The sequence below is a fragment of the Nipponia nippon genome, unplaced genomic scaffold, assembly GCF_047370975.1.
Source record: "Nipponia nippon isolate SJK-2023a ecotype South Korea unplaced genomic scaffold, ASM4737097v1 scaffold_5, whole genome shotgun sequence".
Classification (NCBI taxonomy): Eukaryota; Metazoa; Chordata; class Aves; order Pelecaniformes; family Threskiornithidae; genus Nipponia; species Nipponia nippon.
This window is the reverse complement of record NW_028262369.1, coordinates 81,574,471-81,597,523: the sequence shown is the minus strand read 5'-3', so window position 1 is coordinate 81,597,523 and position 23,053 is coordinate 81,574,471. Positions and strand designations below refer to the sequence as shown.

At 38.2% G+C, this 23,053-nt stretch overlaps 1 protein-coding gene across 12 annotated transcripts in view; it reads left to right on the top strand.

The window, feature by feature from the left end:
- The window catches only part of SLC4A10 (solute carrier family 4 member 10), a 202,024-nt gene that overhangs the window by 61,001 nt on the left and 117,970 nt on the right, over nucleotides 1-23,053 (top strand). For 7 of the 12 annotated variants that reach the window (XR_015698616.1, XR_015698615.1, XR_015698614.1 and 4 more), the window contains exon 1: nucleotides 13,283-13,583. The exons of 4 other annotated variants lie outside the window; for them this stretch is intronic. Coding sequence is in view for 4 of the 8 variants with exons in the window: in XM_009461998.2 (XP_009460273.1) it covers nucleotides 13,503-13,583 (81 nt within the window). In the remaining 4 variants the exon portion in view is untranslated. Of the gene's footprint in view, nucleotides 1-13,282; nucleotides 13,584-23,053 lie in introns of those variants that run through there. One more of the 12 variants, XR_015698620.1, reaches the window with a different exon arrangement.

Genomic DNA, 23,053 nt, shown 5'->3' with positions numbered 1-23,053 from the left:
TTAACACAATACAAGGTATTAACAGTGACCAGTCTCTACCAAATACTGAGTTCTTTTTGTCTATTACCTAATTAACATACTTTAATTAGTTCACTACATTTAATGAACATGTTATGTAAAACTCAGCATTTTCTATCTTCAGGATAACTGTGACATTCAATCTAATGTGTCAGACTGGACTGTATGAATAATTAATACAGTCTATATTTATTAATTTAGTATATGGACTAGCTTGACAGACTGGGTAGAGGGGTGGTCCTCAATGTGGGGGGTCAGGCAGCAGCCTGCTGGGAAGGGAGCAGGAGGAGCACCCTGGGAGGGCTCTGCCTCGGGGGGAAAGAAAGGATGAACCTGAACAGAAATCGGGACCCCGCTGACGCCGGGTGTCCCTGAGCCTGTCTGGGGACCCTGCTGGGAGGAAGCAAAAGAAGTCCTTGGCTCTGTCTTCTGCTCTTTGTGCCTTTCATCCCCTTTCATTGCTTTGCTGGTAGCATTGGTTCAAACCAGAAGTGCTTAATAATAATAATAATAACAATAACAATAATAATGATTCATATAAAATGCAATACATGCATTTCTTTAAAAAGACTCTGTTTTTAGGCTATTAAAATCAGGAAGATAACTGTTGAATACTGATTTTTTAAGCTGCTTGAAAAATGAATTTTAAAAAGAACCTGCTATTTTAATACTTCTGATAGCTGCCTGAGCTTCATTATGTCTTGGGTTATGAGAAATGAAATTATGTACAAGAAAAACTACGAAACTGCAAAAAAGGTTGAGCTGAGTGGAAATAGGTCTTTCTCTTGTCATGTTAATGTGTTTTCTGTTTTCTCTGACCAGAATGGCCTCTTGTGCTTGGTAGAGTATGAGAATTTTTGGCTTCCTGAACATCAGAGAGGCTGGTGGTCAGCTTTGGCATTGCCTTGTGCACCATCTGGGTGGAGTGCCCAGTGCTCCAAAATGTCCTGTATGATTAAGACACATGAAGATGTCTCTAGAAAACTTGAAATTGCCTAGAATTTCTTTTTAGAAGACGCAAAGGCTTTGCTTACCTTACCGGTAGCAAAAGTGATAGTATAAGTTTCCATGTGGGCATAATGCCATCTAGCCACCAGTGGCTGTAAGGCTTTGCACAAAGGTCATGCTGATGACCTGGAAAATAGGCTTAGACTTAGGAATGTCAAGTTGGTAGAGGAGCTTGAGAGCATGAGCAAGGGAAAGCAATGCATTTTTCTTGAAATAGATTATGTCGGTGCTAGGAATGCGAGGTTCAGATTTTTACTTACAATGCATTTTTAGGCATTGTATTCTTGGGAGAGGTAATGAGGTGAGTACATGGAGCATCTGTTTGAAGAGAGAACTCATTTCTTCTAGTCGGACTAATTCTATTTCTCCTGATGGTGAAAGACGTTTTTTGGTTTTCAAGCTGAAAAAGAGGCAAGAGGCCCAGATATAATACTACCTTAAATTCAAGCTCTGATTTTGTTTCCGTAGCCACCTTTCTCTCTTCCTTGTCAAGTGAACGAGTGGCTTCTGATGAGTTCGAATAGACTATATATGAGCCTATGGTCTATCGACTGCTGGAGGCTAAGCAAAGTAAGAAAGTAATTTTAAAAAAATGAAACATTTATGAGAATTTTCTTTTTATGATATGATCTGAACTGCTTTTCTTGACACATAATGCGAAGTACTGTCTTTTACATTAGCATGAATTATTTCTACTGTGTTTATTCTAAATACTTCTCCTGCTATCATTGAGTAAATTTTGTAATCTTCTGTTGCTAATTACTTTCTTGAATGAGTTATTTATAGGGATTCGTGTTATAGCTGTGGTATTTGAAATAATTTATGGTAAACTGGCTTTTGCATGAGTTGTGTGAGAACTTTACTAATGTGGAAGAATTTATGAAATAATAGATAGAGGTCTGTCATTACCTTGCTACCAAGTGGGTGCTGGCTGCCATATATTTGTTTTCAAAATAAGTTTGCTTTCTTTGTAGTGTAGGGAGGAGGCTGCAATTGAGATTTACATTGTCTCTGGCCAGCAATTGGAAAAATGCTGTAGATAGTTGAAACATTCAAAACTTTTACTAGTAGTGTGTGTCAGGTACCGTATTTGAATGATTCTTTTCATGATTCTTCTTTTACATACTGTTCTCCTTTGAGTTTGCACACAACACTGAGCATGTTAAATTGTAGAACTTACCCTTAAAAACAAAAACTGGGTTGGTGACTTGATGAGGAGTCATTATGTAGAAGTACTATATAGGGAGTTGAGAGTAATCAGACTATTGAAATAACACAGGTGTGCTTGCATGGAAATTGGCTCACAGCTGTAACCTAAGAGGGAGTTTTAAAAAGGGTTTTGAGCAGGGGAGATTATACGGGAATGTGATGACTGCTTGCTTGCAGCAGCAGACTGACGTCTTTTCTTTCTCACTTAGCCTTGGCTTTCCTTCCAAACTCATCTGTCTTTTTTTCTCACCAACTTAGAAAACAGTAAGTCTTTAAGAGAGCAGTAAGGCCTGAAACAGGGCTGTGCCTAGTGGTGGATGTATGGTGGTCCCACTGATGATCACTGGAGTGGATGAGAGTAGGAAAGAAATTGTCTAATTCAGGAATCTTGTGTCTGCCACTGTCACTCTCTGGGGAGGTTGTCCCACCACTGTTTTTCTCCCTCTCCGAGGGAGAGGAAAAAGAAAAGGTGAAATTGGCTGCTGCTGAATTTCAGGACAAAGGGGGAGGTTTATTATCCTGGGTATATTTAGCCGTAATAGATCTGATCATTTAGGTTTTAGACTGTCAAACTATAGCTACATTTCGTGTGTAATGCACAGAAAATCTGTCAGGCAGTCCAAGTTGATGCAATAGTTTAGGATGAGAAATGATACGCTTCCCTTGTATATGTGTATGGTGTATATATATATATATACCTAAGAGAAAATGACTATGAAGAATCATGGAAATAAAAGTCTTTGCGCCTTTGGCAAAAAAAAAAAAAGCTAACAGTTACACAGCACCACAGTTAATGTTTTTATTTAAGGGTAAAGAATCTTTACAATGGGGCTATTGCAGAAGACCTGCTGTTGCACTCCAAGTATGGTAATTTCACTCTCGTGTTTGCAATATTCTCTTTATTTAAAGTGGGAAACAGTGTTCAGTAGAACTAGTATTTACAAGAATTGCCTGATTTTTTTTTTTTACTGTTGCTCATCATTATAAGACAAGGATATATAAAATCACCAAACCCCCTTCAAAACCAGGAAAGTCCCCATGACTGGAATGTGTCTTAAGTATTACATTTTCTTCATTTCGGTGTTCTTTTATCTTTCTTTGTCCTTTACACTTCTACTCTTTCACAAGTGTCTTGTACTGAAGTAGTTAGCTGAAAGGCAGTTTAAATATAAAAGCAGGCAGTGTCTGACTTTTGAAGCTCCTGCGGGAGACTCTGTATGTTCCAACGGGCATTTTGTCCCAGTTTTCTGTCTTTGAAGCAATCATTGGCTATTTTTTTATCTATGACCTTTCATTATTGGGTGTAAAATTGTGTTTTAAATATTTTTAAAAATACATGGGCAATTAAATTTTTAAAGCATTTAGAATTGTTCTAGTAAGTGATATCTTCTTCCCCATTTTTATCCATAAATATCTATGAATTTGTCTAGTGTATATAGTTTATACCTCTGACTTTATAATTTAATCCAGAGCATCCCAACATCAGTTTTGGGACCTGGTCCTAGTTTGGGCGGACTTTTCTTTCTTCTCCCCTTTCTGTGTTCTTCCTACATCAACGAGAGGGGGGCTGCCCCCAACCCAGTGCCTGTTTAGGCTGTGGATGCCTGGCCTTGCACAGTCACAAATAAGATGTTTAGCTTTTAGTGAAGCGTGTGCTGCTTCTATAGCTTTTCTGTGTCCCCTCCCAGAGAAAGGATGGCAAGACAGAGCTGGTGCAGTTAATCTTAGCCTGTTTACTCTCCGTGTGTGCCATTTTGTTAGCTTTGTAAGAAAGCAAATGTTTGTTTCAGAGCTCACATTTCAGAATCGATTTTGGAATAAGTACTTGATCATTTTATTTATTATTTGTTTTTGTAGCTGTAAGGGTGATAAAATTAGGTAGTAATCTGTCTGATATATTACGTATTTATAGATTACATTTATAAAGCGCTTTTTACTGTTTTGCTTTCTTCCCATCATACGTTTTTTGTCAAGACTACTAACCTAAACCTAAACTTACACTCTTGTAACAGCTCTTTTCCCCCATTGCCTCCCTTCAAAGCAGTGGCTTTCCCTCCCAGACTTTGAAATTCTTACCCCACACTACAATGTTCTAAGACTCCAAAGGGTATTTTGCATAGGACCAATGTTAGGTCTGTGCTCTGATACTTAAGCATACAAAACCATTTGTTTTACATGACTGAAATAAGCATTTAAAACAGCCTGGAAAATTTTGGGGTAACTGATGTGTCCAGCAGTTTTCTTTTTAGATGGGCTTTGACTGAGTAATATTGGCTAAAATTGATCTTTATTTATTTTCATTCTCATTTAAAATCCGTGTATTTTATAGCAAATAAGAAAATTTTAAGTGCATATGTGGGTAGATGGATTTTTAAAATATCTATATTTATATATATCTTGCCTGTCTATATTTTCTTGATAAAAGTAAAACTTTCAAAGGACCGTGATGCACAATGATGTGCAAATAAGCTGGCATCTGGGGATTCGCAAAGGTATTCAGACATTTTGATTGCTTAGAAGTATAGGTAAACTAATGAGGAGTGCACAGTTGAGTTTGTATTCAAAGTAACAGTATGCCAATATTTTTATATACAGTGAAGAAAACTTGCCTGAACCTGTCTTTTGCCTTTTTTCCCCTTGTTTGAACTGAAGCAGAGTTTCATCTGATTTAGAGCTAGTTCCGAATATGTTGTAATTGGACATGATCTTTTTAGAGTTCTTCCTTTAAGAAAAGTGACTGGGTTCTCTGCTCAAAATGGGTGTATCGGTGTCGAAGCTCAGCAATGTGTCAGGGTAATTCTCTAAAGCTCTACGCAGATCGAAAAGATTATTGAAGAAGGCACAGACACTTTTGTGCTAAGTCTGAAATAGAAGGGGGCTAAATCCCCAGTGGGTAGAAGTTACATGATTTGGTGATGCTATGCTGATTTATGCCTCTTGAGAGTTTGCCTGCAGCAGAAGCTGGAGGTGATGAGAAGAGATTGGATGAGAGAAAGACCATCCAGGAAAAATTCATCAAATTTGTCATTCTTGAAAGGACCATCATAACATATGGTAAGGCATATCATTTACCTCAGGCTCGGAGTAAAATGATTTCTGCTAGGAGAATATTAATTTTATTTCTTACAGGATCAGCTGACAGGGTAGGCTTTCTCCTGGCTGGTCTTCCCCTTCTGTTTTCTTTAAAGGGAAGGATGGAAGCTTGGAAATGTCTTATCTGTAGCAGACAAGCAAGTTGGCATTTTGCCATCATTTTCTGCTAGCAGAGAGGATAATGGTAATTATATGTCAAAATTTAACATTTCTCTTCCTTGAAAGAGAACTTTTTAATGCAAAATATTTAGAAAAGTCAGATCTATTCTGAGGTGGATAAGAAGCTAGGATTAGTGAACTGACAAATTTTTCTTAAGAAAAAGGAGTTTTTCTTGCTCTTCAGGGACAAGGGAGAGATGAAAAGGATCAAAAGAAAAAAAGGTATGAGGTGTGCAATATAACTAGGCTGCAACTTCAGTATTGTGTGGTATTTGGGAGACACCCAGAGCAGCATCACCTGTCCTGCTGTTCCTTTTGTGGAAAGGCTGGTAGCACTTGCTTTACCAATGGGTTCTAGCATTTTTGATTAAATCGTTATTTCTTTGTTTATCAGGAAAATAAGTTTCTGTTGTGCTGTACAACATAGAGTCCAAATTCCATCATCACCTTTTTAAGGAGGGGAACATGTTTTCCTATAATCAGTTCTAGCATCCGCAATGGTTGCAAGTTAAGCCCTTGCTCAGCCATGTCCTTAGTCAGTTAATAAAAGGAGAAAGGTTTTCCCAGGCCATGGCACAAGTTACAGTACTGTTGAGATGCTTATAGAGCCGGAAAGCTTTGCTTTCTTTAAAGTCAGAAAAGGAAGCCATGGTCATTTTAAATATAACCTATTCACCTTCTAGACACACATTTAAAATTTATCATTTCAATCTCATTTTACAAATAATTTTCTAGAATACATGACTTATGTAAATATAATTTTGCTAAGAAAATAAATGTACAATTGCAAACTTTGAGGAGGTTTTGTACTCTTTATTTTCTGTATTTTTCCAAGAACAAATATAAGCAATCATCTCTTATATACACTGGAAGTATAGGATTGCTCCTCAGCAGGCTGAGAGAAAGGAGATGTCTGCCTTCTCCTACATTATCTTCTGGAAAATGGGATGCCAGACATTTTAAAGTTGTTTTTGAAGGTAAAATACTGGATATAAATCTTCCTTTCTTTTCATTGTTTTAAAACTATTATATTCTAATTCATCAGTAACATGTAGTAGGAGAGCCTACCACCTTTGGAAGAAGGGGCAGGCAACTCAGGAGGACTACAAGGATGTTGTGAGGTTATGCAGGGAGAAGATTAGAAAGGTGAAGGCCCAGGTAGAACTTAAACTGGCCACAGCCGTTAAAAGATAACAAAAAATGTTTCTACAAATATATCGTCGACAAAAGGAGGGCCACGGAGAATCTCCATCCTTTGTTGGATGCGGAGGGAAACATTGCCACAAAGGCTGAGGAGAAGGCTGAGGTATTTAATGCCTTCTTTGTCTCAGTCTTTAATAGTCAGACTGGTCATCCTCAGGATTTTCAGGCCCCTAAGCTGGGAGATGGAGATAGTACACAGAATGAAGCCCCAGCTGTCGAAGAGGTGGCAGTCACCGACCTGCTCCTCCACCTGGATGCCCACAAGTCTGTGGGGCCAGACGAGGTCCACCCGAGGATACTGAGGGAGCTGGCAGAGGAGCTTGCCAAGCCACTTTCCATCATTTATCAACAGTCCTGGTCAACTGGGGAGGTCCCAGATGACTGGAAGCTAGCAAATGTGACACCCATCTACAAGAAGGGTTGGAAGGAGGATCCGGGGAACTACAGGCCTGTCAGCTTGACCTCAGTGCTGGGGAAGGTCATGGAGCAGATCATCTTGAGTGCCATTACATGGCACATGTGGGACAACTGAGGGATCAGGCTCAGCCAGCATGGGTTTATGAAAGGGAGGTCCTGTTTCACTAACCTGATCTCCTTCTATGACAAGGTGATCCGCTTAGTGGATGAGGGGAAGGCTGTGGATGTTGTCTACTTGGACTTCAGTAAGGCCTTTGACACTGTCTCCCACAGCATTCTTCTGGAGAAGCTGGCTGCTCGCGGCTTGGATAAGTGCACTCTGTGCTGGGTTAAAAACTGGCTGGATGGCCGAGCCCAGAGAGTGGTGGTTAACGGAGTCAAATCCAGTTGGCGGCTGGTCACAAGTGGTGTTCCCCAGGGCTTGGTATTGGGGCCGGTCCTGTTCAATGTCTTCATTGATGATCTGGATGAGGGGATCGAGTGCACCCTCAGTAAGTTTGCAGATGACACCAAGTTGGGTGGAAGTGTTGATCTGCTGGAGGGTAGGAAAGCTCTACAGAGTGACTTGGACAGGCTGGATTTTTGGGCCGGGGCCAACTGTATGAGATTCAACAAGGCTGAGTGCTGGGTCCTGCACTTGGGTCACAACAACCCCATGCAACACTACAGGCTAGGGGAGGAGTGGCTGGAGAGCTGCCTGGCAGAACAGGACCTGGGGGTGTTGGTTGACAGCCAGCTGAACATGAGCCAGCAGTGTGCTCAGGTGGCCAAGAAGGCCAAGGGCACCCTGGCTTGTATCAGGAATAGTGTGGCCAGCAGGACCAGGGAGGTGATAGTGCCCCTGTACTCGGCACTGGTGGGGCTGCACCTTGAGTACTGTGTTCAGTTTTGGGCCCCTCCCTACAAGAAGAATGTTGAGGTGCTGGAGCGTGTCCAGAGGAGGGCAACGAAGTTGGTGAAGGGTCTAAAGCACAAGTCGTAGGAGGAGCGGCTGAGGGAACTGGGGTTGTGTAGTTTGGAGGAGGCTAGGGGAGACCTTATTGCTCTCTACAACTACCTAAAGGAGGTTGTAGCGAGGTGGGGGTCAGTCTCTTCTCCCAAGTAACAAGTGATAGGATGAGAGGAAACGGCCTCAAGCTGCGCCAGGGGAAGTTTAGGTTGGATATTAGGAAAAATTTCTTCACCGAAAGGGTGGTCAGGTATTGGAACAGGCTGCCCAGGGAAGTGGTTGAGTCTCCATCCCTGGAGGTATTTAAAAGACGGGTAGACGTGGTGCTTAGGGACATGGTTTAGTGGTGGACTTGGTAGTGCTAGGTTAACGGTTGGACTCGATGATCTTAAGGATCTTTTCCAACCTAGACAATTCTATGATTCTAGTGCAGTGATCTGGATTGTCAGGGACCAGCCTGAGATACAAACTTCAGTTTTAGTGCTAGGATACAGCAACACTGATGGTGCGGTATTTGGAAAGGCAGGTTTTGATACAACTACATTAACTGTTAGGCAGAATTGGAACCAAGCAGTTAATTTACGAATTTTTACTATGCAGCCATGGTTCAGGTCTGCCTCTGCTCGTTTCCCATTTTGTTTCATAAATGTTTCAAGTTTCCTTTAACCACAGTCATGGTTATCCACAAATGAACTGAGTAGACTTACGTAATGCCTGTTGAAATAATCACAAAAAGAGAGTCTTTGCACAGTATCTCATTTGAGGGAACAAAGTATGTCCATAAAATATAACAATTTTTTACTGAGTTAATAAATTTAAACTTGTGTTTTCTAAATGGTTTTCCTTTTTGCCTGGAGAAGGGTATTTATACTTTATCACAAAAAACCCCCAATAATTTCATGGGAGAATTAAATACGAGAGAGATATGTAGACTAGAGAAAGGCAATGGAAACAGTCCTGTCATTGGAATTAAAGGCGAATGGGGTATCATTAATTACTTTTTAGCTTATTCCACTCAAGTACAAAGGTATTTTTTAATCTGTGTTGATCTGAGCGATCAGCTGAAATGTAAGATCTGATGAATTGTTTTCGTTAAGAGAAATTGCTGAGCTATTTATATTGTTAATGCCATTCTGTGTATTGAGACAAAAGCTCGGTGTCTTCAGTACAGGAGAAGCCAACTGTTACTGGGTCATTTTTGTTTGTTTACTTTTTTTTGATTCAGGGTTCTAAACTTATTTCCAATCAATGTTGAACCCCAGGGCAATCTCCTGTTTTTCCTTAGGTCCTGCTCTTGGTACCAGTTCTGCTGTACCTTAAGTTTCTGCTTTTTTCTTTACTCGTCTGCATTTTCATGATCATCTCTTGTAGAAATATAGGAGTGAAAGGCACACTCTTGGTCTTTGAGTTTGATTTCCTGCTATTGCAGACCTTCAGCCTGTGACAGTTAAAAAAACCCCAAAAATTAATGAAAACTTTGTATGGATTTGTGCTTGTTCCAAAATTTTTCTTTTACTTGAATATTTTCTGTTTTTCCTTGGCACTTCTATCTTGACACCTACACAGATCTCTCCCTTAGTCTTTCATGTGTTAAGCTAAACAAAGCAAACCTTTTCAGTTTCTTCTCAAAATTTCCCTGAGCATTGTAGAAGACTTTGTCTCTTGTAGTTTGAATTCCTTTTTTAGGCATAGATGATCAGAATCAAGAACAGTAAGATTTTAATAGAGCTTCCTGTTACTGCATTAATGTTGATGTCTATGTACTAGAAATATCTTCCCTGATAATTTTCAAATTTCATTTCCATTTCCATAGGGACATCATGTTGGTAGCTCACAATTACTCTGTGATCAGCTTTGTCCCCACAGTTTCACCCACTGTAATTTTCAACTGCTGAGCTCTCAGTTCTTAGCAGAAGCTTAATAATCTGTAAGTTCACATCTTTGCATTTTGCATTATTAAATTTTAACCCAATTTTATTCCTGTGGTCCTGAAGGTAATCCATGTCTTTCTGGTGATGTTCCATTCCTCATATATTAGCAGTGCTTTCCAATATCAGAAATTTTTTGAACAAACCCAAACTGTGATTTTTGGTATCATTCATACTACTTATGCTCTGGTCATTAATAAAAATATATAGTAAAACTGATCCCCCAAAATGTTGCTGAGGAATATGTGTTCGTATTGTTCTTCCAACTCTTTTGGTACAGCACTACATCATCTCACCTTACTTTTACAATCTGCAGTACCTTTCACCGATCTCAAATGTTCTCTATCATGATCATTAGTATTAGCAAACATGACTTAAATTTAATTTAAAAAGTTAAGTGACAGAGCTTGTGTTGTTTGCTCACTCAGTGCTTAGGTCAGGTCTTTTTGATATGAAGCTGATTTGTGATAGTTTCAAAGTGACCATTATTTCACCTTGCATAATCCACAGGACCTCTGAATTTGCTTTTTCTTTTTTTATTTTTTCTTTTTTCCTGTGAAGAAAAATGAAATAAAAGCAAACTGTATTTGTGAGTAATGCTTTTTGTATGGTATAAAGTGGTACCTGTTGATATTCTAAGGGGAATGGATTGCCAGATTTTTGCTTTAACATCTCTCAGAATAAATATCTGTACTTTATAAAATAGTATTGTATTTATACCCTCTCTCTGTTTTACCATTGTTAATGAAATGTTAAAATTTTCACTTTTGCAAAATAGTAATTGTATTGCCATGAGGAAAAACATGGAGTAACTTCTGGGAAGAGACTCCAGTAGCTGGGATAATACGCATGGAGAAATAACTGTATTTTTCTGAGGGCGTTTATAATTTGTACTGAGATCTTAACCTAACTCAGGAAAATAGTCTTCTATCTAGTCTTTTGCTAGCTCTTGAATTCTTCAAATGTCCAGCCGGGAGAGAGATTATGTACTCTTTGTGAGCAGAAACTCTTACGTGCTGTTTCTGACAGCTGTGGTTATAGCTCCTGGCTTTGCATTTTTTATTTTTGAGTGGAGATCATACAAGATTTGCACAGAGAGAGCCTACATAATATTTATGAAAGGTGGCTTGGCAACATACATTTTTTTTTTTTTTTTTTATTTGGTCACTTGTTACCATCTTGCTGGTCTTCGTAGCCTAGCTAGGTGGCTTGTGGGGACTTGGAAGTGGTTGCCAGCAACTCACAGGTGCAAGGTACTCCCTTACATAGTTTTAAATAGCTATTGATCATAATATAGTATTGCAGAACTGAGTGTTTGCATAGGAGTAAATAACTTTATATTTAGTAATGGTGTATTATTATTTTTTAAAAAATTACCTTTGGAAATAAAAATACTACCTTGGGAGATATTTCCATTTCATACTGATGCGGCAAAAGCTATTTTACCCTTCTTTTACTGCTGAATCACTCTTGTCTATTTTTTGAAGGGCCTTTTATCTCATTGTGTGTATGTATTTATATCCTGTGCACATAGATTTAGTAATATTTTCTTGGTTGAAAGTGAATTCATGAGTTATTCTGGAAAAACTTTAAAAGTGGCATCTTTCAAAAACATTCACAATGTGCAAAGAGGCACCCTGACTGCCACTATCATCAGCAGTAAAAAGACAGTGTCAGGTTGTTGAGCCTCAAGATTAACTCTCTTGGAGAATATAAAAAGCAGCATCAAGTCTGGCCTGATCTGGTTCCCTACTGCACTTTAAAGCCTCCTAGGGCTTCACTGCCGAGCCTCTCCTAGGCTACGGAACACATCACCGAAGACCCTCTGCAAATGTGTATACGAGTTGAGTTCCCTTTCCCTGTAGATGAAGCGTCCTTATGTTGAGGCAGTTGCACACTGTATAAAGTGAATCAATTAAAAATCGATAGCAGACAGTTTCTCTCTCTAAAGGGAAATACGTGGTATTCGTGGATGAGACCAGTTTGCTGTTATCAGTGCCATAATGTGAATGACTATAAGCCAAACTTGATTAACTCTAAGTTACTCAAAAGAGCAATTACTACAGCTGTATAATAATAATAATAATAATAATAATAATAATAATAATAATAATAATAATAATAATAATAATAATAATAATGTTAAACTAGCAGAATAGGATCTGGGTGAATTAATTCAGAACCATTTACTTCTAGTTTCAGCTTCTGTTTGTATTTCAAAGTAAAGAAGGACATCCAAATTAATTTGAATAACGCGCAAGCTGTAGTTAAATTAGGGAAGATTTTTTTCCTCCAAGTTTTATTTGTCTGTAAAATTCAACCGGTACCAATATATTTCAGTAGGTGTTGAGGGGATGTTCCTGTATGTTTAAGGGTACAGACTGAGTACCTCAATAGGACTTTCTCACTGTGTGAACACAAGTAATTTTTCTGTGGGTCTAGAATTCAGAGGAATTATTAAATCATAACTTTTTCCAGTTTGTTCGTGGCACTGTTTTGTCTTTGTTCTGTGAAGTGACTTTTTTCGTTTGCATAAGTTTGTTGCCATAATGATAGCAACAATAAATATAAATAATGACTTACAATAATCAATTTCACTTGCACCAAGTATGTGTTTTAATAAAAAGTCCAGTTATTACTTTGTAGTCTTAATAATTTAAAAATGACTAAGGAGGATACTGTACATTTGTTAGCTTGAAAGGTCTCTCGTATCAGAAAAAACCCATGCATGATTGTTTTGTTTGATATCAAAACACATTTTTGCTGTCATAATACTGGCACGTTTTCAAGGCATGCTGTTTTCTGGCTGCTAGCAGGGAGTAATGGAAACAATGCAGTGATCATGCAATTTATTGAAAATAAACACTAAAAATACTTGGACAAGCAATGTTTTTAATTTAATAGGGTCTAGGATTCATAAGGCTGCATAAAATAGCTGTTTCAGTACCACAGGGGTATTTAAATGCCTTGCTGCCTATGAATTGTTCATAATTTCTTTCTGGTAATTTTCCTTTGGATCAGATTGTGATGCTTCTTCTGAATGGTGATAGTGCTTGTTGAGGAGTGGTCATGCAAGCAAAATTTGATAACCTCGATCTGTCACTTCATCTGCCGTTTTTCTTTTGTTAATGCAAAGCTGGTTGCATAATATCTAATTTCTCCTTTAGCTGACCACAGATGAAAACAAAATCTATAATGGCAGCGCTAGGTTTTATAAAAAACGCAAGTGAGGAGTTGAAGGATGTGGCTTGTTCTGTTTGGATGATGCAGGATTGCTTTAAGCAGTAAGCTTACTGTTTTCAGATGGCATTAGCAGCCTCAGTGATATAGCTGTGTCAGCCTCCTCGACTACTGGATGTCTGTAATCGCACGGAGGAAACTATATTTAAGATCTGATATCTTGAGGGTAATGACTCCAGCACTTACTGATGGGCAGAATGGGTGTTAATGCTTTCTTCACTAGCCCAGAAGATTTTGAAAGATAGATGGGTCTGTGATGTACTTTTGTAAGACAGGAAATGCAATTTTTGGGGGTCTCTGGAAATAGAAAGGTCATGCAGCTTGGAACCGGTGAGACATTACAGTCTCTAAGTCATCAGGTATGACCTCATAGTTTATACTAATATTTCTAACAGAAGGGTTTGCTTTACAGTTTTAGGTCATTTACAATCTCTTTGTCTGTGTAACTGCTTCATGTTGGATTTGCTACAGGATTTATAGGGTAGACTGTTTACATAAGCAGAGCAATGTATATCTTGGAAATCTAACTTGTTATTAATTGCTAGTTGAACAATGTAAGGTTATTCCAGATGTATTTTCAACCTGTTTTTATTGTGAATATGATTTCTTTAGACTAATTAATGGTAAAAGGTTATACCTTTGCTGTAAAGTAAAATGACAAGATTGTATTGCATTTTTATTTTGCTTTATCTTTACATGGCACACAAAGCTATTGTGTGGATGTGTGTGTTTGTTGTATGAAATGCAGTAGAAGGCAACTATTTACCTACAGTGGCAGGTTATTTAAAACAACGCATCACATTGTGTAACAGGACCGAGCTATTCTGCAGGCACAGATCTTGCTTCATTTTGCAGTAGTAGATTTTTTTTTTTGCTTCATTTCAAACCAGTTTTAAAAATAGCTCACTGAACATAACAGTGAAAGTTTGGCAAGATAACTCTCCCCTTTTTAATTATTACACTCAGTGACACATACTAATACTAATGGGTTGTAAAAGAGAAGATTAATAACTTAAATATTTAGAATGTTGCTTAAAACCAAATTCATCTTACTGAAGCATGTCTCATCCTTTTTGTTTTTAACTGTTGCCAGCTTTATTGCAAGGCTGATACTTTTGTATCTGCTAATGTATTGTGGTGATGGATAGGAAAGTCAGAGTACATAAAAGAAAACAAGTATATGGGTATTTTACATAGGAAGATAGTGGCCTAATTTCATGTATGGAGCACAAAATGGAGATACTGTTATCACTTCAGGTGTTATAAATGCTAGGTAATAGCCATTGTTTCCCTGGAATACAGCACAGAGCAATTCTATTTGATATTGTAGGAGAAGTTTATTTTAAAAAATGATATTCAGCTCCATCTTAAGAAATTCTAGATGTATTTGCAGAACATTTCCATGGCAACGTGTTTGGCCATGTGTTTTAAAAGCTCAGCTGAAGCCTGAAAGTAGTGTGCAATTATTCTGTCGCTTGCTTTACCCTTGTGAAACAACAGTTTTCACATATGTCTGGACTGCAGATTGGCAAAGGTGAGTGGTATTTCCTGACCCCAAAGCACAGGATTAAGTGATCAAGATTAAAAATATTTTCATATTTCCGCCTAGAAATGTAAACATGTAAAACATGGATTTGATTTTGCATTTAGAATTGTATTCCGGTTTCACCCCCATTTAATAACATTTTGTGGGAAGCGTATGTGTGTGGGAGACCACAGAAGACCAAACTTAAGAATATGCAGTTAACTACTTCAGTAAAAATGGCTGTCTTTTCATTTTTAATTAAAAACATATTTGTAAAAAATGTTGTATTACTTGTAGCGGCCATAATTTATAGTTCCCAGTCTACTTATCCAGCTTACATTCTTATTAATGATGGGGAAAGACTGCCCTGCTCTTAAGCTTGATTAGGTTTGGAATGATTTAACTATACCTTTCACTTGCTACAAGATCTTTTTAATCTGTTAGAATCTATTGTCAGTATTTTAATGTATTAGTCACAATGAGTACATTCTGTTTCTTGGCATTGGAATGAAATTCCTAAAAGTATTGGTTTCATGGTATTTTCGTGCTTTGCAGGGTATTTATGGACTTTTTAATAGGACCAATGCTCCCCCCAGCTTCTTTGTTTTCCTTATTCAAGTAGAATTTAAGATCTTGACTTACCTGTATTTTGAAGTTGTTCCTGAAGTCTCCTTTGCTCATTTAGAATATAATTAGATCTCCATGCAATTTTGCGTAACTGGAAGCTATAGCAGTATGCCACGTGCTTATCCTGGACTCTGTTTCATCATTTATATTAATTCTGCAAACTGTGTTCTGTGGATGTTTTTGAAATGTAACATTGATAATAATCTCCAAATAGTGCAATAAACATCTATTGTGCCCTGTTTAGGATAGAAACTGTATCTACAGAGGAAGATAAGTTGGTGACGAATGCTTGCTTGAGGAAGTGTATGTTTAGGTTATTCCATTTTGAAACAACGGTATTACTGACTATTGCATAGTGGGGACATAGTCCCATTATAGGTCCTTCATTTGGAGGGACAAGGGAATAATACCCCAAAGGAATGTATTAAGGAGGTGAAGTTCTTCTGTAAGGGAAGGAATTGCAGCAAGGTAGATACACACACATGAGAGCAGGGAATTGGACTGAAGTGATCTGAAAACTTAAAACTAAAACTACTTTGCTTGTTTAATCTCCCCCCCCGCCCCCGAAAGGTTTAAAATACACTTGCTGGTATTTGGACGTATTGCACAAATTTGGAGTAATTGAATCCAGTAGCAGTGTGCTGGTATCAACTTAATACGTAGTCTTTTTTATGCTTTCTTTAAAACTATACTATCCCTCCTCAAGCGAAGTTGATTGCAACTGTCAGTCTTTGAAGAATGCTGTGTAAAGAAGGATCTCTCTAACTAAAGAATCCTTTCCCCTTGACTGTTCGTAATGAACACACATCTGTGAGTATGTGTTTCCCTATCTTTAAACATTCCTATTCACAGAACTTGATGACAAAGATCTTATAAAGAAATAAAGCTCTGTATGGATGTTTTAGGAACAGTGGTAACTAGCAAGTTGGGCAAGAAGCCCAATATTTGTGTCATTTACCAATTCTAAACGTACATGCTCACACACATGCACATACTCAGTTGTGCAGTGCTTTTACTTATTACTGATTGCTGTTCTGATTCCATACTACTGACTTTTTTCGTACGTTGTAGTGCCAGTTTTTAAGGAAATGGCAACAGTAGGACAAATAAGGAGATCATGGCCAAACACTCACAAATGGCAAAACACCACTAGAAGCAAAAAGTACTTTCAGAGTGAGTTGAAGGAATTCAAGTCCTTTTGTCCTACATTAGTCTTCTTCCCAAGAGATGATCCTACTCGCTGGTCAGATTCTCCTTGTTTAGTACTTTAATTCATATACCAAGTCATTGGGCGTAATGACCTGGATTAAGGAAGGCTCAGTACAAGCATGTCAGAAAGGTCTAAAACATAAAGTAATGTAGCATAAATATATAATAGCTAACTGCAGGGTCACAAAATATATAACTAAATGACTAGTGTTCCAAGAATGCTCTATTCCTTTTAGCGTTCCAAGAATATCACCACATGATCATTCTGAATAAAGACTATTTGAAGGAGTTTTGCAGGGATGCAATATGAAAATGTGAATAAATCACAACAATAATACCACAGTAATCTGCTAAAAAAATTTAAAATAGAGTTATAGTTAGTCCCAAGCAGTTCCTGTGGAGGTGGGACCACCTAAGAGGGTGTAGTAGGGAAGGTGACCATATTAATGCAGTAAAAGAGAATGGTTATGCATTACTTAGAATGGCATTTTGGAGAGAAGAAGCAATCCCAACTATGGTTCATTCTCTGTCTCTCCTCTTCTCTCTCTCTCATAATGAGCCTCATAAATAACATGACTTCTTCATATTGTTTCTTGTTTCCTTGCAAAACCATATTTATTTTGCCTTACTTAACTTCTCAATAAAAGTTATTAATAAAAAAACATTAACATGAGTGCTGTTACACTACTGTGATCAGGGTCTTTGGTTTCATGATAATTTCTTTCAGTAGAAGCTAAGTATAAGAAGAAGCTGATCCATAATTCTCGTAAATTCCAATAGATTGTTTAATAAGTAAAAACAATATAAACTACAGAGCAAGCTACATAATGCTTTCCACCGTGCCATACTCATTTCAATGTGACCCTAAAAGGGAGAGCATTGCTTTCCTGAATCATATAAAAAATGTATATACCAGTAAGAGATCACAAGATGTGATTGATGGTAAGGTGGGGAAATACTCCTATTCCTGTTTTATTATGGGGATCATGTTTTTTCTTATGTCTAAGTGATACTTCTTATATTTTAATTTGTGCCCGTTTCCTCTTGTCCTGTCACTGGGCACCACCGAGAAGAGTCTGGCTAAGCCTCTGCTCCTTCTCTCCAGTCAGGTATTTGTACGCTCTGATAAGACCCCTCTGAGCCTTCTCTTCTCCCGGCTGGTTTCAGTCCCTGTGCTCTCAGCCTCTCCTTCTGTGACCTCTGTGGCCCTTTACTAGGCTTACTGCAGTATGGCCATGTCTCTCTCGTAAGAAGGGAGCCCAGAACTGCACAGAGCCCTCCAGTTATGTCTCAACAGGGCTAAGTAGAGGGGCAGAATCACATTATCTAGGAAGGAAATTCAGATTCTCTTGTTAACTAGTCAATCAAATATGGGAAACTTTGGACAGGAATCCTTGAAAAATGACGACTGAATGCACTGAAAATTACAAATAGTAATGTTTGTTGGTAATCTCAGGGAGAAGAAAAGCTTTGAAAGTAGCTTTGCTGAAGTCATAGCAGTTGTTTCAGTGATGAAACCTGTTGTTTCGGAGCGTCTTATATGGAATCTGTGTCCCCCAATGCCAATTGATATAAGCAGAGAATAACTCCTAAAGGGAAAGGTTAAGTTTTAATATTTGAACTAAGCAAATTTTAAAGTAACTGAATAAAAAGATATCATCTAGTATGATATCACTAATTAAAAAAAACCAGAAAAACCCAACTAAACTATGGGGAACACGAACTCCAGGGATTCATAAGTTGTGTTTTTAGTCAACTCACCAAAACTGATTTGTTAATTTCTAGTGGAAACTCAGAGCTTGCACAGAGCTCTCAAATGTTCTCAAATGATGCAGGAACCATCAACTGATAAAAAAATGTTCAACTTGGTGCATTGAATGAAAATGTAAAACAGGCATTAAGTGACGTGAGGGAGTGTTGAGGTATTGTAAAAATTTACTCGTTTTTATAATAGCTTCCCCTTTTCCCCCAGGCTGCTTAAATAAAACAAAAATGTATATAGCAGCCTTCAGTGATCCAAGATTCATCCATTTCTCGCCTGATAACATAATGAGTTCACTTGTTTAAATTCTCTTTAACAAAGATTCTATGCAGGCACACAGAGTCATTAAAATACATGCAAGAAATCATACCCATATGGTTTGCATCCACATTTAATGCAATTAAAACTATTCTAACAAAAGCAATATCCCAATCCTGCAATTAAAATTTTCCAGAGAAAGCAGTGTCACTTTTATGCCTGAATCCTGCAAGTGGAACAGCAGAGAAATACCTTGTCCTTGTATTAGTAACGGGAGCTGCAATTGAGCAATTCCATTCAGGTGTGGAGCCTGTTTGGAGATAGGAATGTGCGTGGTGGAGACCTGATGTCAAGCTTATTAGCTGAGGGGGTTAGCTATGCTTTAGAGGGTTTCTGTCTGACAGTTAGCCATGCAGGTCAGTTATACCAGCTGATGTCACTCTTTAGTTCAATTTTTACAGGTATTTATTTTCTGTTTTCCTGCTAAGCTTATCTGAAATACTTTAAACTTGGGAAAAAAAAAATCAGACTTCTCTTTCCCCTTTTCTTCTCCCCATTGTTCGTCTAACTTTTCTAGTTCTGTTCCAGGAATAAATTTTGGTGAATATAAAATTCTAGACTGTGTGTATGTGTGCTTTAAACGGTGATTGTGCATATCAAACTTAAAATTTAAATTTAGGCAGCTCTTAGGATATAAGAAAGTGGAGGTTGGTTGGTGTTACTTCAGTATTGACTGCCATGTAACATTTTAAATGGAGTACACTGAATGATCATTAGAAAAATCTAATACATATGGAAAATACAAAATGATAGTTTTGTAACAATCACAGTAATATAGTGATTTGTTATGGCATTGTATATTATGCTGAAGATTATTCTTGATTGCTTAGATTCCACATGGCAAGCATAGGCCTAGTTCTGCTACTAAGGATGAAGCTCAGTGTCTGGTAACTGTGACTGGATCTTATCTTTAGAATATCAGTTGTGGTAGTTGTGCTAATGTCAAAAATACGACTTTTTAGATCACCAAGGCACAGGATTTAATGGAGGTAGCTGGATATTGGCAGTAAAGTTTACCTAAGATATGAAATGTGAAACATAGGAAAATGAAAAGCTGTCCTGGCATCCTTCTTTTGTTCTTGAAGGAAGCGATGACCTCTTTTTCCAGGAACTTGGTTGCCTCATTGCCTTCGCCAGACTTGTCCCCTCTGCTAGATCTCAGTGTACTGTCACCAGTCCTTCTGCGCGTAGTCATGAGTGAATTCCTCATTGCTGCTAGTGAGCGTCTTGCAGTGACTCACTGGGCTTGGTTATTGCCCAGTCTGCCTTCTGCTCTCCTCCTCCTCTTTCCTGAGTGGTTTTCTATTTTGTGGGGGGCAGATGTGCTGAAATTTCTCAGCCATCTAACTTCTAATGCAAAGATGCATGTTTGCTGTGGATGTCAGTAAGAGATGTAATCTGTGCTGTCAAGAGCAGTTACTACCACTGCCTTGTGTCCTGAAGTTCTGCACTAACAGCAGCCTCGGCACAGATCTGAGGACATGCTCTGGGTCCTTTTCTTGCCTGCTTCAACAGATAAGAAGTGTTAAATTGTTTCCTTTTTAGTATCCTTCGCAATTACTGAGACAGGGATTAAATTTACATTTTTAGCAATGTCTGTATCATCAGCTATAAACAAATTTCCCTGGTAATCGCTTAGACTTTATTTCCCTCATGGGCCTCCTTTTATGTCCATAAAAATGTCATTAGCAATTTCTAGTTTAATTTCCTTCTAATTTTCCTATCTTTGCTTGGCTACACTGTACACACCTGTAGATCTCTAACTTAATGTAAGAACGTAAAGAATAGCACCTTTATCTTCCTCTATATACAGCATAAAATTTCTTCAGGTGACCTGAAGAATCTCTTACGCTGTTTATTCAGTCATAGCAAACAAGATTCAGGCTCTTTGGCCTGAGACACTTTTGGCACCTGCTTCTATACAGAGTTGGGGGGCAGGGATCCTATAAATTGGTTAAGCCCTGGAGCTGATGCTGTTCCCATAATGGATGCTTCTGCCTTCCCAGCATGTTCATCACCATATATCTTCCTCTCTTGGTTTACAGTTTACCTATTTGGCATAGGCGTACACTGATGGAGCAGACAATTATGGAACAAGGCTGCTCTTCTCAGAAAACAGCAGGGAGTTATATCATTTCCAAGACGAGAAGCACCCCATGCTTAGTAACTCTCACTTTGGGAGACAGTCTGTGTTAACGAAGGCAGGGTTTTCTTTGCTTCATCAGGTTCCTAGTGCAATTCTGCTCCGTTTGAATTTATATGTATTTATAATTCCTAGTCGCTTGTCAGAGGACCTCTTGTTCAGTGTTAGCACAGGACTGCAGATCTCCTTCAGATACCTCAGTTGCCATGTCTTTCTCTGGAACATAGGAATATAAAAATGGCTGTGCTGAGCCAGACTAAAGATACTAGCTCGGTATCTTGTCTTTCTGATACTGGTCAAAAGCCGAGGGAAACGTGTGCTAGTGGAGCAGGTGCACAATGATAGATCCCCTGGGTAGTCTCTTGAGAACCTCACAGTTCATGGCTCCAGGACTTCCTGTTCCAGAAATGGTGGTTTTGGATTTGGTACCTTTGATAGATTTCTCTTTCCTGAACATATCCACGTGTTTCTTGAACTTGAGTAAACTTGTAGTATCCAATGGAGTTCCATAGCTTGCCAATGTGCTGTGTGAAGAACTATGTCTTTTTGTTTGTTTTGAACCTGGCTCCAGCTGTCTTCATTTAATACCACTGTCCTCAGTACTGTGTTGGGAAAGACAGCAAACAGTAATTTCCCTATTCAGCCTCTGAACACCCATCATGTGTTTGTAGACTTCTAATATATCTACCTCATACAGTGGATATTCTTGTTCTCTACCTCTGAATCTTTTCCATTTCAGCTATATCCTTTTTGGCAAGTAGGAACCAATTACACTTGATATTCAAGCTGCAGGTAAACTTAAGATGTATACAGTGGGCATAAGGGTATCCTTGTTTTGGTCCCTGTGCATTTTCTAATTTGTAGTGTTCTGTTTGCCTTTTTCTGCACAGCTACTGAACTTTGATCAAACATTTTCATGCAATTTTTAACCAAAACTCCAAGACCCCACTGCTAAGTGGTGGTGCTTGGAAAGTTTCACTATATATGTGAAGCTAGGATTGTTTTTCCCTCTTGTGCATCAGTTTGCAACTTTCCCACTGAATTCCGTCCAACATTTTATCATCCTTAACGCACTTAGTGTGCTAAGGGCCTTCTGCAGCTCTTCATTTTCAAGCTTTACCTTTATGAATCCGATCAGGAAATTATCTGTCATTAGCAAACTTTGTCACCTTGCTGCACGTCCAAAATCATCTATATGTTTGTACCAGTACAGATCTCACCAGAATTCCAGTGATGACTTCTGCACTGGTGACCTCCTTCAACCAAAAGAAATTACAATTTCCCTATGGCTTCTGTTTTTTAAATTTCATAATTTCTTAGCCCAGCAAAGACCTTTCCTCTTATTCCATTGGTGCTTAGGTTCTTTCAGTTGCCTTTGGTGAAGACTCATGCTGAAAACCTTTTGGCAGTCAAAGATGACTTTATTAACCAATTTCTTTTATTCACAGGCTTCTTTACTCCTTTGAAAGAGTTACAGTAGGTTTGTGAGGCATGATTCCACAGGATCAATGGTTTTCCAGTGTGTCATACTTATTTATGTGCCCTGTAATTTTATTCTTTATAATAGTTTCTCTAAATCTGCCCATTACCAGCAACAGGCTTACAGGTTGATTGTTTACAAACACTGTTCGGAAATCTTTTTAGAAGTTGACATCATATGTGTGGTTTTCCAGTTCAAAGGTATTGGAGGGTGAGTTCAAGTAATCCAGTTCAAAGGTATCAGAAGTGATTTCAAGTAAGGATGTTACACACCACATTCAGTGTCTCACCTGTAGAATTTGGGATTATAAACTGGGTTTTGTTGACTAAAATATCTTGAGAGTAATTCTGTTGGAAGGATATGCAAATTTAATACCTCTTTACTTCTAGGCTGGCTGGATCTCCACAGACATGTAATGCAGCATAACAGTAACAAGAAAACCGAGAAAGCAGGAACATTCAGAAAGTGTTTAAAACGCAAGACAGACAAATACAAGATAATAATGTCACACAGAGTTTCCATTTTTGTCACGGACAGATTAGAAAAGTCATCACACCTTTGCTAATCTTTTATCATTCTTTGGCCTGAGCATTACTTTTGTGATTCAGGGTGATGAAAAATGAACAAGAATGAGAATAATCGTGACTATAATTTTGAAGGGAATAATAGTAGTATCCATTAATGGAACTGTGCACAGGATTTATTGACTTGATCATTATGCTCTTGAAAAGGAGACATTTCTTATCTTTTACTTACTAATTATGT